At 33.9% G+C, this 24607-nt stretch overlaps 2 protein-coding genes across 2 annotated transcripts; both read right to left on the bottom strand.

Annotated features, from left to right (window-relative positions):
- Positions 1 to 8123: 8123 nt before the first annotated feature.
- Positions 8124 to 13945, bottom strand: LOC111997150 (ras-related protein RABF2b). Its single transcript, XM_065775125.1, has 7 exons — positions 13738 to 13945; positions 12551 to 12628; positions 12285 to 12452; positions 10717 to 10765; positions 10387 to 10464; positions 8891 to 8980; positions 8124 to 8442 (listed from the first exon to the last, which is right to left on the bottom strand). Exons 1-7 carry the CDS (start codon positions 13774 to 13776, stop codon positions 8342 to 8344), a joined length of 603 nt encoding a protein of 200 aa, XP_065631197.1. The 5' UTR covers positions 13777 to 13945; the 3' UTR covers positions 8124 to 8341.
- Positions 13946 to 22296: 8351 nt separating this feature from the next.
- On the bottom strand, positions 22297 to 24021 carry LOC111997143 (probable aspartyl protease At4g16563). The gene has a single exon (XM_024029209.2). It carries the CDS (start codon positions 23990 to 23992, stop codon positions 22523 to 22525), a length of 1470 nt encoding a protein of 489 aa, XP_023884977.1. The 5' UTR covers positions 23993 to 24021; the 3' UTR covers positions 22297 to 22522.
- Positions 24022 to 24607: the final 586 nt, after the last annotated feature.

The raw sequence follows: 24607 nt of genomic DNA, 5'->3' as shown, positions 1-24607 counted from the left end.
TCCTAAGGGTATAAGTTTAAGAAATGTTTTTAGAAATATTTTATGAAAAGATAAAAATGCAACTGGTTTTTGGTATTAAAACTTTTTAAAAATAATTCATTATAAAATACCTTAAAAGCACACTAATTAACAAAACCCTAAAATGAAATAATTAGATTTTGTTCAAATTAAAAAAAAAAATTGTAATTTGTGTATATACAAGTTAACTCCTTATGGTTTGGATCAATCACAATTTAATTTTGCAAGTTTTTTCAATTACTGCATCTTTACCTTTTTAAAGTTTTGTTTAAAATGAAATTATTAGGGATACTTTAGACAAAATCCTTATAATTTCATTTTAGTTCAAACTTGCCCGTTTGAATTGAGGGGGGAAGGAGCGAGAGTGGAGGGGAGTAGAGTTAGCTCAAATAGATTGATTTTGGTCAAATTTACTTTACTCTCTTTTCCTTTCCCTTAATCAAAACGAACCATTAAAGATCGATTCCAATTTGCAAACAAGGGTTGTGTTAACGGCAACGTAAGTTGCTCGATAATAACTTATAAAGAGAAAAAAATATTAAAATAAACTATGTGACTACTTTTATGTATTTTTCTCTCATTTATCTAATTATTTTATTAAGTGGAACCTATATTAAGAAAACCTTAATAAGTACTGGTGCTTGTTAACATTTTTCAATAAGTAATTGAAGTAATCATAAAAAAAAAATGTAAATTGTGAAAGAAAAAAAAATTCTTTCAAATTTTAGCTTACTAGATTATTTTATTTATATTTATTTTGAGGAAGAGGAAGAAAGGAGTGAAATGGGCAAGAGAGTGTAGTGAACGCTCCTAGAAAGGGTTGGGGCGGGGGTAGAGATAGCTAAAGTATCATTAATGAGGGTAGAAAGAAATGAGAGGGAGAAATGTAGGCAGTGAGTAAGAGTAGCACAGGGAGGGAGCAGTACATCTGAAAAAAGTGCAGGTAATGACATCCCAAAAGACTGGTCAAAGGCGACCGGTCAATGATCTCTCTGACCCTGTGAGTGTGTGTGTGTGTGAGAGAGAGAGAGAGGGAGAGAGATAGATGCTTTGCCCTACTGTTTTACCAAACTCCCATCAGTTTTTATTATTATTATTATTTGGTAATTGCATTCTGTAATCTGTAGTGACAAAAAATAAAGTTGTATTTTTTTTTTTTAACTTTTATTTGTAATTGTCTGGATCCTTTACTTTCCCACTAAGAATTCTGACTGTATGAAGGGGTTATTATTGGCAATTTGTTTGTAGGCCGTAGCCTCAGTTGTATTTTCTGACAAAAGAGCTTTGCTGAAGTTTGCCTTTTCCCTTTTGAGATTGAGAGAGAGAGAGCCTGGATATAATGGGCATTTCAGCTTTAAAAAAAAAAAAAAAAATCATATAAATTTAAAAGGAAGAAAAAGAAGAAGAAGAAGATATTATCCCATTAAACAGTACTCCTTTTATACTTTCCCACGCAATTATAAGAATGCACGTTTAATCTAAAAAAAAAATGAAATTACGAGTCTATTTGGATACAACTTATTTTTACTAAAATTAAAAACTGAAAATACTGTAGCAAAATAATTTTTAAATGTATAAATAGTGTTATGAGACTCATTTTTAATATTTTTAAATACATGAACAGTTCGTGCACAGTACGTAAACAGTGCACGCACTGTTCATAAACAGTGAATTTTGTCTCTAGAAGTTAATATCTGCGGCTTAAAAAAAAAAAAAGAGAAAATGTGCGTTTTCAAACGCAGCCGTGGTATCCAAACTCACACTATATATTTATCTTTTAAATTATGCTCCTTTTATATTTATCATTTAATATTTTAGGAAAGTAAGTGAGTATTTCCATAGTTTAGTGGAAGTATAAAAGTGATCTTTTACATTTTACTCTTCCAAACTATAAAAATGCACATTTATTTTCCTAAACTATTACTTATAAAATAAGGTGTAAAGTGTTACAACTTACGTAGATAATAATTTATGGGGTAAATGTGCATTCTTATAATTTAAGGCGATAAATATAAAAAAGTAATAGTTTAAAGGGATAAAGTATAATTTCCCTCCATATTTTTTCTCATACGTTTCTTTGTGTAGATTATTTATTTATTTTTGGGTGAAAAAAAAAAAAGCATAAGAAGGGGAAGGTGGCAACCCTACATGACCAGAACAACACAAAGAAAGATGGGCACCAATGCACCTGGCGTCGGTCCTTTGCCTTGTTGGCCTACTGTTTAGCCATTAGACCACCTACTGCATTGACCTTTGTATAGATAATTGGATGATGAAATTAGTACCCATTTGCCTCTATCACATCTCTTTTGCAAAAAATTCTTAGCTTTCAAGTGACTTTAGACCAAAATTGATGTTGGGTATAAACATGAGTAAAGCCCACATTAAATAACATTGAGAAGAATAAGTAGGTAATATAATATAATTGAGCACACACTCATTGTCCTTTAAATAACATTAAGAAGAATAAGTAGGTAATATAATATAATTGAGCACACACTCATTGTCCTTATGCTTTTTGGGTTAAAATTTGTCACTATATATTATATTAACTAATTAAAGATACTTCTAAGGATACTCCCATGGTGTTTATCTCCTCAATAATTGAGTGGATAAATAAGAGATTGCCTACCACAGCTAATAACGGCTACGACTATTACAGATAAGTGATAAGAGCATGATAGGAAAGGTCATCCCTTACTCCATCTTTTAAATTTTGAGAAATAGAAGAAATCTTGAAAACAAAGGTCGGTCCTCCCAAGGTTGTCAAAATTGGGATTCTATGTGGGATTGTGGGAAGTAGGTAAGATCATGGATCGTAAGATCTTGCATTTTTTAAGGAAAAAATGCAAAAAACATTGTAGTGACCATTTTTTTTTTTAGAGTTTCAATCTATGGCATCCGCTCCTAATGATAGCTCTTTATCATCAAACTAAAACACCAATCGATTTTTGGTGTAGGTGAGGATTGAACTCTAGATCTCTTATTCAACCATTAGAGACTTTACCAGTTTTTTTTTTTTTTAAGAAACTAGACTTTACCAGTTGAGCTAACTGGAACTCACTCACATTGTAGTGACTTTGTATGTCAAATAATCATATAAATCATACATTCATAAAAAGAAGAAGATTTGTGTCAATATGAGATAATTTGTAGACCATATATCATTACATTTATGCTAACGAAACAAATATATTTAAATTTAAGCATAATTTATCCTAAATATTCAATAAATATTTATTAGGAACCAAGTACAAGAAGTTATTATCAAACCGGACCATCAATTTCAATTTGCTTAAAAAATAAAAAACCAGAAAACTTCAATTAAAAAAAATACTAATCGGACCATCAATGGCATTAGAAGAAAAAAAAGGGTTTTATTTGAAATTCAAAATATTAGGAAAGGTTGAATAGTCAAATTTACTAATGCCCTAGCATCATCATTTCAAGGGGTAAAAAAAAAAAGAAAAAAGAAAAAACCATTAAAATTTAAAACCCAAAATGTGGCACTCCAAGCTCCATCTTAAACCCCAATTCCCCATATTTCCTAAGTAATTCTTAGGTACTCTTGGAGTACAGAGAATGCTATTTTTTCCTCTCACATTCATAATGTGGTCTATTTATTAAATTCATAATAGAGTTTACCACAAATGTGAGAGGAATGAGCCCAATTTCTCTGTACTTTGGGAGTACTTAATAATTTTTCCCTTTCTCCACTTTCTAATTTCTTCTTTTATCTCTCTTATCGTTCTCTCTCTACTTTCTAATTTCTTCTTTTATCTCTCTCTCTCTCTCTCTCTCTCTCTCTCTCTCTCTCTCTCTCTCTCTCTCTCTCTCTCTCTCTCTCTCGTAATTCCTTTTCTCCTCCTTCATTTCTTCTTTTTTTTTTTTTTTTTTGCTAGGTAAGTATTGATGCAGGGGATTGAACCCCTGAGTTGATAGGCCATTAGGAGACCGGGTACCACTAGGCCAGCAGGCCCGGTGGTTTCTTCTCCTTCATTTCAACTCAAAGTCTTCACTACAATTCTATGAACTATGAAGCATTAATGGCTATGTAGAATAAAGATTTATGCTACCTCTTTCACTTTTTGATTTTCATCCCTCTATCTCGCAAATGTGTGAGTATTTTTTGGGTAGATTTTGTAAAAACTCTCTCTCTTTCTTCTCGTAAACCTTATTGAGATGTTGTTTTTTCATTTGAGTTTCTTTTAGGCTTAAGAAAATTGCCAGAAACCAAGATTGTGTGGGACCATAGGATCATACAATCCTAATGATCTTGAATGATCCTACCACCGATCCTTAAATGTGAACAATCCTTGAACGATCTAAATCGTTTTGAGCATGTGAGATTGTAGGATCATAGATCTAAATTGTGATTTTGACAACCATGGTCCACCCACCAAAAAAAAAAAAAAAAAATGAAAGACAATGAAACTTGGAATCCCCACCTCAAAACTCAATAACCTACTATCTTAAAACTTTAAATTCAATGAAAAAATGATGAGAAAGAAAAAATATTGAAAACAAAAGTTTTAAATTTTTTTAAAATTTTCCTTAGGCTATAAGAATGAAAGACAATGAATCTTGGAGAATAGAACCATCCAATGACAGTTTGAAAACTTTGAAATTGGGAGAATATAGCTGTTAAAAATATTGTGCTAAGTTGAATCCAATATGAGCATGCCCACAGTGAGCTCAATCCAATTCATAATGAGGAGTTGTGACTCTTCATGCATTGGTTTAATTCTCGATGAATTGGTGTGACTCTTGGTAAATGATTATAACCTTTAGCAAAAGCCAACTGCTGGACGACCCCAAAATTTCATGACGAGGTTCTATGTGTCTACAAATAGGAATATAGGATACTACACTTTGTTGTTAGACAATCATTTTGAGTGGCCTTCAGAACAACACACAAGTAAATCTCTCTCTCTCTCTCTCTCTCTCTCTCTCTCTCTCTCTCTCTCTCTCTCTCTCTCTCTCTCTCTCTCTCTCTCTCTGTGAGTGCATTAAGTTGTGGATATTGTGTGTTCTTGAATAAAATACCACCGTGTGATTCTCACATTAATATTTTGTTCATGAGAGGTAGTAAAATACAACGTTGAACACTTACATATATCCTATTTATTTGTGAGCTTGATTAACGAAGGCATGTGAATAAAGAATCTTTATGCGTGTACCTGGGTGGTGGACTTATTAGTTTGGAGCATGACATAAATCTAGAAGTTTTAGGTTCAATTCACCACACTATTAGTTTATGTGATTTCTGAAATGTCTCACATGAGTAGGAAGTAAAATAGTTTGGCCAATTGAGATTGTACACATAAAATAAAGAATTATTGCTTTCTACGTTCTTCATTTCCCTTTTCTTCTATGTATGTCTCTTAATGGTTTTTCATTTTTTTTTTAAGTTAAAAAAATGACAAGGAATCATGCTTGAATTGGCACCGATTTTGTGGCACGTACCCATTTGATTAAATTAGCCTCGGAAACATGCCTTTAAAATTTGATGGCCATTGGTGGTATGGGTTGAGAGATAAATCAAACTCTAGTTTTTCAACTTGAAACTTTGTGCCGCATTTTCATGAAATAAATTGGTTAATTGTAGAAACAAAAAATTGCATAGCTGCGATTTACATCTCATAAGCTTTCCAACAACAATTGATTTTCTTATTTTGGGTAAAAATTGAAAGTCATATGAGATATCAAATTGACATAACCATACCATATACAAATGGGTCTAAATTGGGTCCAGTGTCCAGTGAAACTGTGAAATTGGACTTGTTGGGATTATGACATGTGTCCATTTTTGGACATATGACACCATACCAACGGGTTCAATGCACTGGACCCAAACTGCCCCCTGTACAAATAACCAAATTGATCATGGTTAGACATGTAGCATGCAAATCACATATATAGTCCCATGAGTGTGGATATTATCAACATATATTTTAAATGCCTGATTGCAAGCCAGATGTATATGATGTAGGTAATTAATAGATGGCCTAATATTTATAACCAATGGAGATGACTAGATGAAACAGGAAACTTATCAGAGCTAAAATTCAATTTTGGTAACTTTTTATGAAACCAAACAGGTTTTAATCTCTTAATACCAAGCCTCCAAGATGAGTCTCCGACTCTCCACTCTCTAAAATACAAAATAACAATCATTGATTATAATTTTTTACGACCAAACCTTTTGAAGTCAAATTGATTCTCTCATTAAACAAAAACAATAAAAAATTAAATATTATAAACTAATCAAATATTCAAATATTAGAGCATTCAATTCAAAAGTTCCTTTCTGACCAGTTATCAAAAAATTCAAAAGTTCCAAAAATTTTAAGTTAATGAAATGCGGGGTTTACACGGTTGCACTGAGCATATGATAAAAATAGAGGCAATAAAGGAAGCAACTGACTTAGAGGACTGGTTGATGAGTTTGTTTGAAGCAAGACAACATGGTGTTGCATTGTGATAGTTAGTGTGCAATTCATATCATGCAAGAACAAAGAATTTTAATACGTGAAATCACAAATTTACAAAATGGTTTTCTTTGGGAAATGTTTTTTACACAGTAATGACTATTTCTTTTGTAGATCTACAAAAATGAAATATGCCTTTAACAGAGGCAATGGAGGAATTTTGTATGTGAGGTTTGACCAAATTCAAAACTAATATGAAGATTTGAAGTTACTTGTGACTTGAATTTTAAGAATAAAGATGAACGGATATCTATTAAGGTTGGGAATTTTGGATATTTCTAACGTAAAAGTTTAATCTTATTCATATGATTTACTGTTTCATTTTATTTAGAAATTCTGTCTTAAAAACACAATTTTGGTTCTACTTATCGGGTTTGGATATAAGACATCCAAGCCTTTAAGGTTTTGATAATTTTAAGACAAAAATTCATTAGAATTCATGTTATATAGAAGACATGTCTTATAAACACTTTCAGTTCTATATATCGGCTTGGATATCAAACATCCAAATCCTAAATCTTTAAGGTAAAAATTCAATAAAATTCATGTTATAAAGAAATTGTGTCTTAAAAGCACTATTTTTGTTCTGCATATTAGTTTAGATATTAGATATCTAAAATTTGAAGGTTTGGATATTTCTAATGCAAAAATTCAATATAATTCATGTTATAAAGTAATTGTGTTTTAAATGTTTAAATATCTGATATCCAAACTAACAACTATAATTGAAATTGTGTTTGGAAGACACAATTTTTAAATAACATGAATAAGACTGAATTTTTGCCTATGGATGTTTGATATCCAAATTCATATGTGAACTGAAATTGTCTTTCTTTAAGACACAATTTCAGTATAAAATAAATACTATTTGAATTTTTGCCTTAGAAACATCCAAACCTTAATTATCTTATTAAAATATTTATTTAATTTTGCTCTTATTTTGTTTTGTTTTGTTTTTTGTTTTTTTGTTTTTTTTTTTGTTTTTTTTGTTTTTTTAAATAATCCGTGCTTCACACTGGTTTAAAATCAAACTTCACCCTCACAAACCATAGGCCACCTGGTTTACAATGGTAAAGAAAAAGGGGGAGAAAATAAAATGGAGGCAAAGAGAGGGATGAGAATACTGATTTTAAATTAGTATGCAACTCTCAAATGAGTTTCGCAAAATTTATGAGCCCTCAAACAGAAAGCAAAAATTTGTAAAAATGAAGAATCATAGAGCTATGTGAACTAACACCTGAAGGATGAGATTCTGTGTTCAAGACCCAAGTATGCACGTAGATGTTACCCCCATAAAAGCTATGTTCACTAATACATGAACGTTATTATACATTTTAAGGTAGGTCAAACTCATCAATTATATTTACTAGTGAAACTATCCCAAATATTTAAATTGAACAACAATGCTTGCTTCTCAAGGTAACAGGCACTCTTTCATTGGCTGCTTAACATTGTTATATACCTCAAGGTTATTTTTCCCGGTAACAGCATTTATTACCTTTACATGTAGACCTGTCACATGTATTGGAAGCTTATAATCATGTTTGCTTCTCAATGGAAATGTTTTACTGAATCATTTTTTTTTTTAAAACAAAAAAATAAAAAAAGTATTACTGGCAACTGAACCCTGTTAATTTGCAACTGAAACTAAAGCATAACACACCATTTAGTTACATAACACAATATCCACAATCATTTACTGCCAGTAAATACAGCATCAACAAACATGCATGTACAGTTCAGAATGAGTTGCCCCCACAGCCAAAGAACATTGATTTCAACTGTGCATCACAAAGGCTGCGCAGGCAATGCGCAAAAGTGCCCCGGGTCTTTTAAGAGCAACAAGATGTACTTGCAATCCTTTCTGCAGGTCTATCCATAAGAACCATTCCTGATGAGTTCTGCGCCGGCTGCACTCGAGGTAGTCTTTTAGCTGTACAGAAAAATGAAATAATCAACTATAGTTTCAGACAGAAATTACAGTACAAACACTCAGCGCTAGCAATTTTGTTTCGGTAGGTGTGAAAGATGTAGTTGGCTTTGGAAAACACCCTAAATGATTATGTTGGTCATTCATAAGTTTTCAGCATTATTCTCACATTAACAGGTCAACAACTTGAAGAAACTTTCTTCAGAATAACTTTAGCAAATGCATCCAGCAAAGCCTAAATGCAGAAACAGGTCTCACAAAATTAGAGGCAAAATACAAGATTTATTGTTGCGTGAGTACAATTTAAACTAGTTTTTAACTCAAGGCCTTTAAATATTCTTCTGATTTCCCAATCTAAATGACCAACTTAATACTTTTATATTATATTTCAGTTTCAAACTTGTGTTTCAACTGGCAAGGCGCCTTTAAGTATTATCCCCTAGAAGCATACCTATCTCATAGAAGACTTCATTAACATTGGCCGCAGTTTTTGCAGAGGTTTCCATGAAGAAAAGGCCATGCTCCTGAGCATATGCTTGAGCTTCCTGTAACAAAAGTGACAATCACATAAGCAACACACAAACCCTTAACATAAAACATGCAGACTGAAGTTTGGACAAACTAAAATAATTTGTAAACAAGAGCCAGGTTCCAGACTGAGATCTAGAGTAGAATTACTGAATGTAACTCACTTCAATAATGTATAATATAAAACTCCAAGGAGGTGACTACATTACAAATCAGCCCTCAGAAGATGTATGGTATAGATATAACATATCCATTTCATTATATGTTTACCTTTAATTTTTTTTTTTCTCTTTTTTCTTTCCCACATGGAGCATGTGTAGCCACTTAACAGGTTTGATCAGAACATGGGAATATCAGCTATTTGTAACATCCAAAAAAATTGACATTCTCGATTGCATTAAATGCAGTCTTAATTGAGTTTAAAGGCATATCTGATATTTTTCATAAATAATTTGGGGGTTTCAGGGATGGGATGATAGAAATATAATGAAACAAAAGGAAGACAGTCTTAATTGAGTTTAAAGGCATATCCAATATTTTTCATTAATAATTTGGGGGTTTGGGGGATGGGACAAAGAAAATAGATTAAAACAAAGTTTTGGCATATGCACTGTTTTGAGAGGCTGGTTCAACATTAAATTTTGGATGCCAAACAAAAGGATGCAACAGACACCCACAAAAAGAAAGGAAGCTGAAACCCACATCTCCATTTTTCTGAGGGGACTGAAAATTGCAAAAAGTAGCATAAATTAATACAAATTAAAAAATTGTCCAACATGCATGTGAGATAAGTTGAAAGCAACCTAAATGATCCAAACCAACCCAACCCAAACCACCACCCCCGAAAAAAAAAAAAAGATGGGAAAATACAGAGTCACACAAAGATGGCAAGACAAAAAGAGAAAAGAGAAAAATGAAACCCATAAGTAACATCCATGTTGTAATATTAAAAGAGGGTGGATGGTCATGACTTTAGTTCACAAGAAATGTTCTTTGGTTTCTCACTCCATCTTTTTCTGCCATGCTAGAAATCGAAGTCTGACAGTAATCTTAATACTGTTAGTCTGATCCACCTTTCTCCTCTTGTTTCTGTTAACTTTTCATTCTGAGCAGAGAATTGGAGTGAGACTTGCGCAAAAAAAATTACTTAAAGCAAAAATTTTCCAACATGCATGTCAACTGTCGTCTTGTGGAATAATGAAGCAAATCATTTGTCATATTCTCTACAAAGACAACTCTCAAAATCACAAAATATTCTGAGATCTAGACATATATTTTAAACTCTGCAAAATCTAAAAGTCTTTAAATTTTTGGAATTTCATTATCTCGTGAGCTGTTGTAGTCATCCCAGATTCAATGATTTACAACAGGGGAAATTAAAAACTAAGAAGCACATTACTAGAAGCAAAACTAATGTACTTGCCTCTGCTTCCACCTTTTTTGCATCTAGCAAATCTGCTTTGTTGCCAGCCAGTGCCATGACCATATTTGGATTTCCTTGTGCCCACAAAAAGTAAAATAAAATTATTTAATAATTCTGAAAGAAATAGTCACAAAAACCATTTAGTAATACAAGTTAATTTCTTCCATTGCAGTCAATACAAGTTTGTGTTCAATCAATGAATGGCATAGCATAAGTAGGATCATTAAATGATATGAAGAAGACTATTTACAATAGCCAATAGAGAAAGAAGCATATACACATAAAAGCATGTTTGTCTACAGACAACATAGGATGTAAAACACTACCCTGTGCTTGAAGTTCTTGGACCCATTTTTTCGCTCGCTCAAATGAAGCCTACAAAAGAAGAAACCAATGTTGGAACTTCGCTTAGATTGAATTACAATAAACAAGGCTACAGTCAACATCTTTTTTTTTTTTTTTTGGTGATACAAGAGGCTACAGTATGCATCATTAACATAATTAAGCACACATAATTCTCCAACTTCTATAACCATCCAAAAAGCTCACAAATTTCAGGTGTAAATATGAGCAATAGATAGTGTCATACAAGGAGAAAAAATAATATAAAAATATGAAAGCACACAATAATAAACAGAGAAAATCCTTGTGTGACTAGCAAAGAGTTTGAGTAGAAACAAGGTTGAAGACCATGATATTCAAAAATTGTGATCCAGTTTCAAAGTGAGGCCTTCTCAGTTCTCAGCACCTTTCATAGGCTAATTTAGTTCATATTGAATGTTAGAATTTGGAGAGAAGCTTTAGAATCTACAGGTTTTCAAATATGTAGGACTACAACAAAGAACATAGAAGGTATATTAAGAAAAAGTAGATGAGTGAGTGCTTTCATGGATTAATAATTCTTAAGGATGAATAGAATGAAAATGATGTGAATCATAGCATCAGAGCAGGGTGGTGAGGTGGATAAGCACGTGAGGAGTATTGTGTAATTGTAGACGCCTATTAAGTTAAATGAAAACTTTTATAAAACTGTTAGAAAAACAGCTATGCTTTAATGATACTGAATATTGGGCTATTAAGAAGTAACATGTTTATAAAATGAGTATACTTGAAGTGAGAATGTTAAAATGGATAAATGGAAATATTACGAAAGATAGGGTTTGAAATGAAGAAATTTGCCTAAAGATGAAAAGATGAGAGACTCACCTGAGATGGTTTAGTCATGTGCAGAGAAGAGAAATTAATGCACCAATGAATGAGTAGAATCAAGTCAATGGATCAAAAAAGGAGGTAGAGGAAGAGTGAAAAAAGAGTATAATTTAGGATAGGATTGAAAGGCAGAAAGAGTAAATGTGACTGACCTTGATTAGTTTGTTTGAGAATATATAGCCAACCCCAAAGTTTTTGGAACAAAGACTTAGTTATTGCTGTTTCTGCTTAAGGGTTCAAACGTAGTAATTGAAACTTTATGGACTAAATTGTGAAATGATCAAACCACAAGGGGTTCACTTATAATTTATCCTTAATATATATAACAATGCTTGGTCAACAATCGATCAAATTTCTTCTTCTATATATGCCTTACTTACATATAGATATAGTTGAGAATTTTTTTCACATTTTTACATAACCTTGAACACATAACACATCAGTCTTCTCATTATAACTCATTACAATTACATAACTCTTTTTTTTTATTGGTATGGTACACATGCACTAGTGGGTCTTGAACTCACAACCTCAACCTCTGCCTTACACTTATGAAGGGTTGAACTAGAATGCATTGGCCAGTACAATTACAGAATAATTATCACAACAAAAGACAACTGCAGCGGCAGAACAATGTTTTACAACCAAAGGAAAGATGCCATCCATATTGTCATAATTAACTTACTTGGTTTGTAATATCATACACAATTATTGCAGCAGCAGCTCCTCGGTAGTACATAGGAGCTAAACTATGATATCTCTCTTGACCTGCTGTATCCCAAATCTCAAATTTTACAGTTGCATCATTTACAGCCAATGTTTGTGAGAAAAAGGCAGCACCTATGGTTGATTCCTAAAAACGGTAAATGAAAAAGAGTCAACCACCAGGATCAAAAAAGAAAATTTTCAATAGAAAATGTTATAAACCCCAATATTTAGATAGCATCCAACCTGAAATTCAATAAATTGCCCTTTAACAAAGCGCAACACTAAACTAGACTTTCCAGCTCCAACATCACCAAGAAGCACCTGAAGCAAACACCAAAATTACCCATATGCAACTCAGTATCATCTCAAAGAAATTGCAAAAGAAAGAAATGAAAAATCTTAACAATTTTATTCATAACTATAACCCCATCTTCATATGAGAACATACCTATACAACAAAGAAAAAAAAAAAAAAAAACCTTTGCATTTCAACAAACTTCTTGACTTAAAGATTCTAAATTTCATATATTCTAGTGCACTAACAAACAGACAAGCCAATGAGCACTACTTTAAATGTCACTTCCACGTCTCACAATAATAGGATGGAGGATAAGATCATGGCTCAAGATCCGCAAGGTGTGTATAGCTTACCAATCAAAGAAAAAAGTGTCCTAATATACATTACACCCAATGCTAATTGCCCTAATCAAAAAATTCCATACATATTGAAAAATGACCTTGCTGTTCATAGAAACAAAGTGGACCGATCGTGCAACTCGTGCCATACAACTCATGCTTGACAATATCACACCAAAACAAAAGAGTTATTAACAATTCAAACAAAAAGAAGGAAACTTTTCGGTACGAAGTTTGAAGTTATAATTGATAACAAAATCAAACCAAACATCAGCATTTGCATGTAAAAGAGACAAGCATCATAAGATTCTACAGAACTAATCACAATTTGTTCAAAGAATATACCAAATAAAGAAAAAAAGCTTCATACCCCTCATCTGGAGGTTTGAATGAAAAGCATAAGCAAATCCAAGAACTGAAAAAATAACAAGATTGCACCAAAAATTAAGCTCAACACAGACAAAATCCTTCAGAGCTAAGACTCACATCAGAATTTGCATATGCACAGCACAACCCAATCAAAATCCTTGAGAATCAAAGCAAACCAACATCAAAAAAATTGCATCAAAATTGCGAACAGCCCAAAATAAAATCATTGACCCGTATTAGAAATTGCATCAAAATTATCAAACAACCAAGCAAAAAATGAAAATTCTTGAAAAATAAGCAAAACCCACATCAGAATTTGCATAAAAAATCATCCGGAAGCGAAAATTCTTCAAAATCAAATCAAACCCACATCAGAATTTGCACAGTCAAACTGATCTTAAATTAAAGAAGAAAAAAAATCTCACCAACTTAGCATTGATATTCTTGTTGCCGGTGGTAGCCATCACAGTGATCGATTGATGGATCAAGATCAACAATTTATAAGAGAAGAAAAATCGTAATTCGACAAAAGAAAAAGAAGAAAATGAAGGAGGGGCTTGACAGAATTATCAAGACAAAAGATATAAACCCTCTCTCTTTCTCTATCTCTCTGTTTCTACGAAAGACTCAACGCAACGCAAAAGTTAAGTACACGACAGCGATTGATTTTTTTTTTTTTTTTTTTTTTTTTTAAACCCACATCAGAATTTGCATAAAAAATCATCCGGAAGCGAAAATTCTTCAAAATCAAATCAAACCCACATCAGAATTTGCACAGTCAAACTGATCTTAAATTAAAGAAGAAAAAAAATCTCACCAACTTAGCATTGATATTCTTGTTGCCGGTGGTAGCCATCACAGTGATCGATTGATGGATCAAGATCAACAATTTATAAGAGAAGAAAAATCGTAATTCGACAAAAGAAAAAGAAGAAAATGAAGGAGGGGCTTGACAGAATTATCAAGACAAAAGATATAAACCCTCCCTCTTTCTCTATCTCTCTGTTTCTACGAAAGACTCAACGCAACGCAAAAGTTAAGTACACGACAGCGATTGATTTTTTTTTTTTTTTTTTTTGTGTGTATTAAATTAAATTAATTAATTCCGACGTGTATTAAATTAATTTCTCTGTGTATTCTTGCACGTGGCAATCGTATGTCTGAGACTCAAAATGACAAAAAAAAAAAAAAATGAAAACTTTATTATAAGATTGTACCTTAAAATTTTACCTAAAATGTAATTCAGTTTTGTAATTTTATTAAAAAATTTACTTTGTTACAAGATTTCTATTAATTGTTCCAAAATCATATTGATTTTCTGTTATTTAATTTTTTTAAAAAAAAACTATCTAACTAATTGAAAATACTTTTTTGACTAGTCATATGGCAATTGAGGTTACTTATAATCTATATATCTATGTATCTATGGGGAATCTGGGTAACTAAGCATAAAAATCAAACTTTATAGTTAGTTGGCCCGGTTCGGAAAGTATATAACATAATAGCATCTCGAGCATAAGAGAGTCGATTTTCGGCCTATAAATCGAGTTTTTGAGACCCGATTTTCATGGGTTGATGTGGCATTTTTTTTTACGTGGCAACCACGTGGAAATCGAGTCTCAAAAGACTCGATTTCTAAACCAAAAAAATTTCAAAAAATTTCAAGTCTCAGACGCGCCTCACCTCACCAGATCAGATCAGAGAGGGAGAGAAAGACCAGATCAGGGAGAGATCAGATCAGAGAGAAAGAGAAAGACACCTCACCAGATCAGATCAGAGAGGGAGAGAAAGACCAGATCAGAGAGAGATCAGATCAGAGAGAAAGAGAAAGATCAGATCAGAGAGAGAGAGAAAGAGGCCGCGCGGCCTGGCTCGCGCGGCCAGGCCTCGCGCGACCCAGGCGGCAGGCTCGCGCGGCCAGGCCTCACGCGAGCCCAGGCCGCGCGACTCAGGCTTGCGCGCCGCCTGCCTCGCGCGACCCAGGCGGCGCGCGAGCCTGGGGCTCGCTCGGCCAGGCCTCGCGACCCAGGCTCGCGCGCCGCCTGGGTCGCGCCGCTGGGGCTTGCGCGAGGCCTGGTCCCGCTGCCTGCCCTGGGTCGCCTGCCTGGGGCTTTCTTCTTCAGCTTTTTTTTTTTTTTGCTTGATTTCTGATTTGTTTCTTTGCTGTGTTGGGGTGATATTATATATGGGCTTATAAATCGAGTATTTGAAACTCGATTTCATGTGGACGCCACGTGGAAAAAGTGCCAACTCAGACCCGATCAAGACATGAAAATCGACCCTTTAAGACTCGATTTATAGTTCCTAAATCGAGTCTCTTAGACTCGAAATGTTAGTAAAAAATATAGTTTGAAATTAGTGACTATTAACTACATAGTTGGGTTTTTATGGTTAATTTCCAATTTCGTTCTATAAATAATCTATATATCTATGTATCTATATATATAATATATAATAATAAGTGAAGCAGAGAGAAAATTCAATTAGATTTTAATTGGATTTTTAATTTTGCGTCACTTATCCTAAAAAAAAAAAATAATTTATATAAGTGAAGCAGAGAGAAAATCCAATTAGATTTCAATTGGATTCTCAATTTTGCGCCACTTATCCTAACCAAAACTAAAAAAAAAAAAAAAAAAAAATCTAATTAGATTATAAATTTGACTCCAATTTTGTGTCATGTATCTTATCTAAATTTTCTAATTTTTGTGCCCAAATAAATGATGCATTAACGTTTAACACGGAAGCCAAAAAAACCACAATGATAATACTTGTGGGGGGAAAAAGGCCCAATCTAACATAGTGGGCCGAGAGCCCATGCGAGGATTACTGTGCGTCCGAAGAGAAGGAGATGGTAAGGACAAGGCCCACCTGGAAGAAGGATCCCCAGAAAGAAGGATGGTGGCCATCCGAGGAGACCGCCTTCCGTCCAAGGAGATTTTATTCCTCGGACGTGAATAGTATGGATCAATTGAACGTATAAAAGGTCAAAATGATCTTCCGAGGACTCCTCCTGATCAAGATAAGCTCTGAGTATACTTGGAGACGATAAGGATGAAGAAATATCAAAAGAGAAAACTTCTACCACAGTATTTAATGCTCTGCAGCAATTTTTCTGGCCGCATTTATGTGGAGAAGACCCTTGAACAGTGTATCCTCACCTACCGCCACTCACACAGAGCTAAAGGAGATGCTTGACATGACATATACTCAAATAGACTCACGAATGAGGTACAAGTGGACGATGGAGATGAGGAGAAGGGAGGTTATATAAAAGAAAGAAGCCCTTGAGGAAATGGGGGAGAACAGGAGAGAAGAAAACCGAAAGAACTTAATTGTAACTCTAAGATCTGTATTCACCACATAATCAATAATATACCTCTTCGGACACCTATTCTTTAGGTGTAAATTCATGTTGGTTTGTGCTTGAAGGTTGTGATTAATTGTTGTCGATTCCATAATCAACCTAGCTCTTTCACCCACTCTCTACAAATTCATTGTTTTGGGCTTGGGCCACAAATCCTAACCCTACAATACTCATTGGCCTAAGTGAAAACATCTCACCTGCACACTTTTATGGGTAATTTCAATAGAGTATGGAGCTCTTCTAATCCCACAACCAGAACCAAGGAGTCCAATAAGAAAGACTATAAAAGTAAAACATCATCTCCTCCAAATTTCATATCGTCATCCCATATCTCCTCCTCTCTCAACCTCTACCAATTAGATCCACACACTACCCTCTCATTCTCCTTACGGATTTCTCAGAGCAAGGCCGGGTTCAAACACAATATTTAATCCCACTCTTCCTTGCTTCACACTCTCATACATTAGCACTTTATTGGCGCCTCCAAGAAGATTCCAAGCTCAATGATCAGTTCTTATTTTTTAATAGTTTTTAGTGTGCCTAGATTAAGATTTTGTTAATTTGTTAAAAGTAGACAAAAATATAATCATATATATTATATTAAGTTGAATTTCAATTTTAGAATTCAAATCAAATCAAATTAATTTCTAATTGTAGTTTAATTTTGTGTAATGTGTCCAATTTGATTTTTAAATGTTGGTGTTAAGTTACCTTCATTCATAATGCTCAATGTGGAAACTGAATCTACCAAGATAAACATCTTATCATTACAATTTTGCAAGATTATTGTTTTAATCATTTTCAGGTGTAGATTTTGAGATTAAGTTGCTCACAATTGGTGGGAGAAGATTGAAGCTTACAATTTGGGACAGAGGCAACTGCTGGAATTATTTTGAATTATAGTTTCATTTTAATCTTTGATTAATGATGCTTTTGGAAGTGATAGTTTATGCTAACATGTAATCTTTCTCTTCTTTCAAGTTAGTCATTGCTTTTGGTGCATAAATAGATTGTAGAGCTATTAACAATTGATGAAAGATATGTGTATATGATTTTTAGTTAGGTGAACTTTTGTATTTTAATAGAAACATTTAACCTTCGGACGTTGAAAAAACAAGAAGGTAAAATGTTATGTAAATTTTAATTTTGTGAAACTGATCAATGGCAATTTGAAGTGTTAAAAGAGATAACAATATTGACTTCGGCTTGAAACGTACTCAAAATAAATTCAAGGACAATGTGTTAGACATGTCTATAGGGAAAAAGTGCTATTTGATGGCATCTCCACCAAAAATTGTGAATTGCAACACACTTCTAATTCTAATACGCTATTCATGTCCAATTTTATTAGAAACTTTTGAAGAAAGTTCCATTAATGTCCCTTTATATATTTTAAATAATAAAATGCAATATTCTCTTTTTTTTATTCATTGTTTTATCTAATGCTATCCTATGTATAATAAACCAAAAAAAAAGAAAAAAAAAAAAAGAAGACCAATAGCATTACTTAAATAATAAAATGCAATATATATTTTTCATTGTTTGATTTAATTCTATCATTTGTGTGATAAACCTAACAAAACAAAAACAAAAAAATTAGCCAATAGCATTATTACAATTAACCAATCCCGTGCGGTAGCACGGGATTACATACTAGTTATTTATAAATTCAATATATACATTAGTAAACATTTGATATGGAACTTAATACACATATGTATAACACATACTCAAACAATCTAATTCAACATATTTAGGCGCATACATGTAACATACCCATCCAAGATAACATGTTTCAAATCCCAAACGTTGTCCTCATGCATGCAAAGCTCATGTAAGAGTGATAGCTTAATTTTACATATATTTATATTATTATTATTATTATTATAGAGTATCAGTATACTTTTTCTTGATAATGAGTATCATTATACATATTTTATGTTAATTCATACATTTTATATATGGGTTTGAATAATGTTCAATAATTAATTTTGTACCTAAAATGATATTTTTTATTTTTTTATTTTTTTTGTTGTTGAAAGAATACTTAAAATGAGTTTTAATGTATGGATATGTCTTTTTAAGGAGTTTGAATGCAATTCTAACAAGCTTTATCAAAACTACATGAGTTAGCACGTAAATTGCACAAGAATAGCATAAGCAGATTAATTTAAGAGGGGGGTATAATGGGAGAAATTATTAAGTCTACTAGGAGGAATGCTGAAGTGGTCCTCTTAACCAATGAAATAATACCACTTATGCAAATATGTGAGTCAGATTTTTAATCAGCACAAGAATTAAAAATTAAAACCCATTAGGTGATGTCACATTTGCATAAATAGTAGCATTTTATTGGTTAGAAGGACTGAGAAGACCACTTCAGCAGTCCTCTTAGTAGACCTAATAATTTCTCGTATAATAGATTGAATTTTGACATGATCTTTCGTGAGATTGAAGAAGGTCAACTCAATTCAATTTAAGCCCACAAAGGAAGCAAGCAATCAAAGGATTGTCGCATCAAATCCACATCAATTTTGGATTAAGCTTGTGCAAATCTTCTTGTTTTAACACATGATGTTTAGCTTAAATGATGGGTGGGAGAAAACAAAGTTAGAAAGGTGATTCACAGGGCTACAAATTTGTATTTAATGTTGAGGTTTAAGGGGTCAAAAGAGGTGGTCAATTATAGCCATTAAATTAGTCTTTTAAATATATATATATATATATATTTTTTTTTTTTTCATATGAGAATTCTATTTGTATTGGGATTTCTAGATTTATTTAATGGTCAACAAACCAACTTCAAGGGTAACAGCTTAGGAATGAAATTAAGATGGTTTAAGAGTTATTTTTCATTTTTTAGCTTTCCTTTGGTTTAATGACTTGTTAGAAGTCTTAACCTTCTACTCGTATGTTCTTATTAATGATGTCATGTTTTTAATGCTTACAATATTATGTGATAGAGTTGTGCCCTATTGGTCCCAGATAAGGGCCAGTGGTCATCCTATGTGGGTAGTGATCACATATGATAATATTGTTTGAAAAGATAGAGGTTTAGAATGACCCAAGAATAATATGTAGTGTCTTATTTATAAATGCCGTGTCTTATTTATAAATGCAAATCAACTTCTTCATGAAATGTCACAAGACTCGCAACCCTACTAGTTAGGAGTTGTGCCGCTCCTCTTCGTCATAAACATTGCCAAATAAATGTTGTAACTCTTAGACTACTAGCATTTGTTCTTTTACAAAATTTAGCATTTGACACGTTAAAAAGTTACTTTATTTATTATAAACATCATTTTACAACTTATTATATATACATCACATCTCTTATTTTTCACTTCTATTTTTACTCATCTCTCTCTCTCTCTCTTCTCTCTCTCTCTCTCTCTCTTCTCTCTTCTCTCTCTCTTCTCTCTCTCTCAGCAACAACCATACACCCACAAAAAACCTTCTACATCCAAGAGCTAAACCCACCCTCTCTCACTCTCTCGTCTTTCTCCTTGGGTTGAAATCTAGCTGTGGGTTCATGATTGAATGATGATGGTGATTGATCGGTTGGGTTTTTTGGATTTGTTATGGTGGTGAATGGCTAAGGGGCTGTTTGGATCAAAAAAAATTTATAACTCCTCACTTATCAGTGATATTTGTCCTTACTTATTACCCTATCACTCAAAATATCCCAAAAATCACCTACCTTGTTTGGCACCTTAACCTGTTCATGGTTTTCAATTACAAAACCCAAAACGTGGGCCTCATCGTCTGACCCACCCTACTCCTACCATTTTCCATCCTACCCCCCCCCCCCCCCTCCTCAAACCATACAACCCATGTAAACCCAAAGAAAGAACTACATAATAACCTTTTTCAACACCCTTCTCAACATCAAGAACCTTAGGTCCACACTCCTTGCAAACTCCTCCATTCGTCCTTGAAATCCCTTTCTCCAGCTCCATCCACGGCCTGCCTCCGGACATTGAGAACACCAACATCTTTCCCTACCATCTCTTCATCCACCTCATTGAAGCCTCCACTTATCTGGGTGATTAGGCCACCAGTTAGGTTTGATATAAATTCAGAATTCAAAGCAAAAGAATGGCCACCATAGTAGTGAAGAAAGAAAGAAAGAAAAAGAAGTAAAAAAGAAAAAAGAGAAAAGAAAAAAGAAGAGAACCCAAGCCTAGAAACCCAGTGAAAAAGAATGGAAAAAAGAAAAAAAAAGAAAAAGAAAAAGAAAAAAGAAACCAAACCTAGAACTCATCCTCCATGGCATCAACACAATTCCCATTCACATCATAAACTACTCCTTTCGGTGACAAAGGAAGCAATGTATGAATCACAGAATCACTCTTAACCAGCGACACAAATTTAGAATATACAAGCTCAAACCTAGCGTGAAAGAAAAAAAAGAAAAACAAAAAGAAAAAAAGAAGACAATGTGTTGGAGAGAGCAAAAGGTTTGATTGTGGGTCCCTCAAATGTGTGTGTATTTACCAAACTACCATGAAAACTCAGTTTCCATAACTTGAAATTCAGTTTCCATAACTCATTACTAAAAAATTAGAGAATTGAGTGATAGAAACAAAAATTGAAAATAAATCTAAACACACCCTTCTGCCGTGGGACCTACCAATTTTGAGTTATGGATGATGAAAACAGATTGATGGGTGATGGAAACATGAAATCCAAACAGCCCCTAATTGATAATGGTGGATGGGTTTTAATGGTGGCCAATGATTGGTGGGTTTGGCTGGTGATTGGGCTTGGTGGATTTGATGGTTGACGGTGGTGCTTGATTGTGTGGGCTTGAAGGTGGGTTTAGCTGGTGATAGCTTTGACTTTGGCGGTGCTTGGTGGGTTTCATTGGTGATTTTGTTTGCATGATTGGTGGTGATTGGCGGAGGTGTTGTTGAAGGTGGGTCTTTGATTTGTTATTGTGGTGGTGGGTCTATGATATTGTTGCTATGGCAGTGGGTTGCAAGAGAGAGAAGACAAAGAAGATAGGTGAGAGAGATGAAGATAGAGAAGAGAGAGAGAAGAAAAAGGTGAGAGAGAGAGAAGAGAAGACAAAAGAGAGAGAGAGAGAGAGGAATAAAAAATGAATAAATTTTTTAGAACATTTTACTGTACCGTCTCAAAGATAGAACATCACTGTAGCATGCAACAAGGATTTTAACACATCTCATGAAGCAAGGATTTTGATGAGGTGCTTTAGATGCATGTTGTCCAAGTTAATTTGTTATGCCAAATACTAAAAATTTAGCATTTGACATACTTGATGGCAATGCTTTTGCAACTCTTGGAATAGATGTACATTTTGCAAGAGCTGCAACCCAAACAACTTAATTGTATCTTGAAGCAAACAATTTCTTTCAACGTGGAAATGTGGAATAAAATACATGAGGATTTTTATATTATGATGTGATCACCACATGCATTTCCATGACTGCAACATGATAATAAGGTATATCCATCAGTGATTCGGAGCAATGTGCGTCAGTGCATGCCCATATGGCCGGGCTTCCCATTTCACCGATTAATGACAGAAAATAAAAATATAGCTTTTAATTAATGTTGGGCCAGTTCAATTTTGTTCTTTGTTGCCAATCAACAAGAATATATTAATCTCATTTCTTGATCAATAAAAGCCACACAACGAATCAAAGTACTCCAATCATCATCAAACAAGGAAAGATCAAACAAGGAAAGAAAAGTAGTGAAAAGACAATCAAATCAATAATGCCTAGGAAAACTGCCATGCCTCATTGTGCCCGTTGAAAATCACGAATACATATGAAGAAGAACCACCATCAACTTCAACAAAAGAGAACCACCATTAACTACATTTTGTGCTGTCCTTGAGCAGCCGCAGCTACAGCACAGTCCCTAGGTTGAAAGCCAACTCTCTCTTGCTCCAAGTCATACACAACCTCCACATTTTGCTGTTGGAAGCTCCCAAATACTCCAGCTGGGCCGTAAATATTATCATCCTCATTATCCATGCTTTGGAACAATAAGCATTTCACCACCGTGGACTCGCTTGGGGCTCCCATGGCATAGAAATGATTTCCTTGAGGCAAAGCAAGGCTCACATTGTTTAGGAAATGGAAAGTTATTAGAGGAAGATCATCGATAAAGGTATTATTATTTTTGCATGGGACTTTATAACAAAGATCAAATCCTGATCTCATCTCTACATCCTTGGCTCTAGGATAGGTTATGGCTGACTGGAGAAATGAAAGAATTTGTGAATACAATGGCTCAGGAAGTTGAGTATAAGTGGTTCCCGAATCTATCAACATAGCCCCATTACCTCGTGAATCAAATTCTCTTAAGTTTAAGGGCACTTTGATTGCACTGACAACATTGCCTATGGTTATGGCCTCTAGACCAATATAGTAGAAATTGGGATAAATGGGACTCCTCAACATTGGTGTGAATTGCAAATAGTCTTTAGAAGATATAGCAGCATCTCCTACAACCAATGGGCTGGATATATTTGGGTTATTTGCAAACTTGAAGGACAAAAAACAATGAGAGAAGCCTATTTTTAGGAACCCTAGTTGTGAAGGCAAAGAAAGTGTACCTCTACCAAACCCTGCAATCCCAATGGGTTCTTTATATGAGGACCCAACGCACCCAAAACAAAACTTTGGAATTTCCCTAGTGGCACTAGGGCTATTTCCATGAACCATAAGTGTATCCCTAGTTAGTGCCCCAGTGACAACCCCACCATCCCCATAGGTATAAGCAAATAAAGGGCATGGTCTAGGACATGTGGATTTGAGAAGTGTAGCCAATGAGCATCCAGCCATAGTACATGTGTCATAGTCACTATCAGAGCTATGGATGTCATTGCAGAAGGAGCTACCACAAAGGTCCCTAGAAGATGAAGAAGAAAAAGAGGGAGAGAAAGCTGCAGTAGTCAACTTATTGTTCCTATATTCATCACACTCCATACAATCAAAAGATATATTCCCACAAGGAACCCAAGTGAGGTCACTCCCAGTATCCATGTATACTTGAATGACTTGTGGAGGTGACCCCAAATTAAGAGGGAGTAAATACCCATTTGTAATCTCCCTCAATGGTTCCATCATGTCTAAAATTTTAGAAGGTTTCTTTGATGAATTCCTAATCCTAGAGGCTCGTGGTATTGGAGGAAGGGAACTCCTAGAATACTGAGCCATACCAAGGACCATTGAGTTATGGTTTCTCTCTTTTGCTAGAGTTTGGTTGAAATTAAACATGGAAGCTGTTAGTAGAATGAAGAGGAGAAAGGTGGCGATTGTGATCAAATGTGCTGCCATTATGGCCTTTGCTTTGTGTTTAGGTATGTTGAGATGAGTAGTGTTTGTTAGTACTAAGTATTTATAGAAAGAATTTGCACTGATCTGATTAATTTACAATCTGAAGAATTAGGGTTTGTGATATGATAAATTAAGCAGTAACAGTTGTTGTATCATGCATGGATGAGAAAGAAGAGGATTAATGATCTGAGTATGCCTTTCCCAAAAAAAAAAAAAAAAAAAAAATCTTAGATATGAGTGTATATATACGTGTGTGCACATGCATTGATACCTACAGAAAAATGGGAGATCGCATGCTTTTTATTTTATAGGCTTTCAAGAACATTCTGAGCGAAGAGGATCGCATATGTTTTTGTTATATATATGTATAAAGGACAAATTCATGGAATATTGTGACTCAAAAATACACCCAAGTACAATTGTGTCATAGATGGTGGAGGCCACCTGCAAATTACGTGTAATTAAGGTTTGGATATTTATATATTCCTTTTTAAGTTTTAAATTTAATTACTTGAACAAAGTATATTCCATGTGATACCAAAAAAAACAAAAAAAAACTTAAACTTCATGTGCTAGCGGTCTCCAGAGCCCATCTTGTAGAAGAAAATTTATGGA

This window comes from Quercus suber, unplaced genomic scaffold, assembly GCF_002906115.3.
Source record: "Quercus suber isolate HL8 unplaced genomic scaffold, Cork oak 2.0 scaffold_105, whole genome shotgun sequence".
Classification (NCBI taxonomy): Eukaryota; Viridiplantae; Streptophyta; class Magnoliopsida; order Fagales; family Fagaceae; genus Quercus; species Quercus suber.
The sequence above is the reverse complement of the archived record's forward strand: the minus strand, read 5'-3'. Positions and strand labels throughout refer to the sequence as shown.

Bases quoted from the DNA above. Each gene is read 5' to 3' on its own strand.
- LOC111997150 (XM_065775125.1), bottom strand. From the start codon at position 13,776: ATGGCTACCACCGGCAACAAGAATATCAATGCTAAGTTG. The intron at 12,453-12,550 runs GTTGGATGCTAT...TACCGTTTTTAG, and splicing joins GGCAATTTATTGAATTTCAG to GAATCAACCATAGGTGCTGC. The intron at 10,766-12,284 runs GTAAGTTAATTA...CTTCTTTTGTAG, and splicing joins TGTATGATATTACAAACCAA to GCTTCATTTGAGCGAGCGAA.
- LOC111997143 (XM_024029209.2), bottom strand. From the start codon at position 23,992: ATGGCAGCACATTTGATCACAATCGCCACCTTTCTCCTCTTCATTCTA.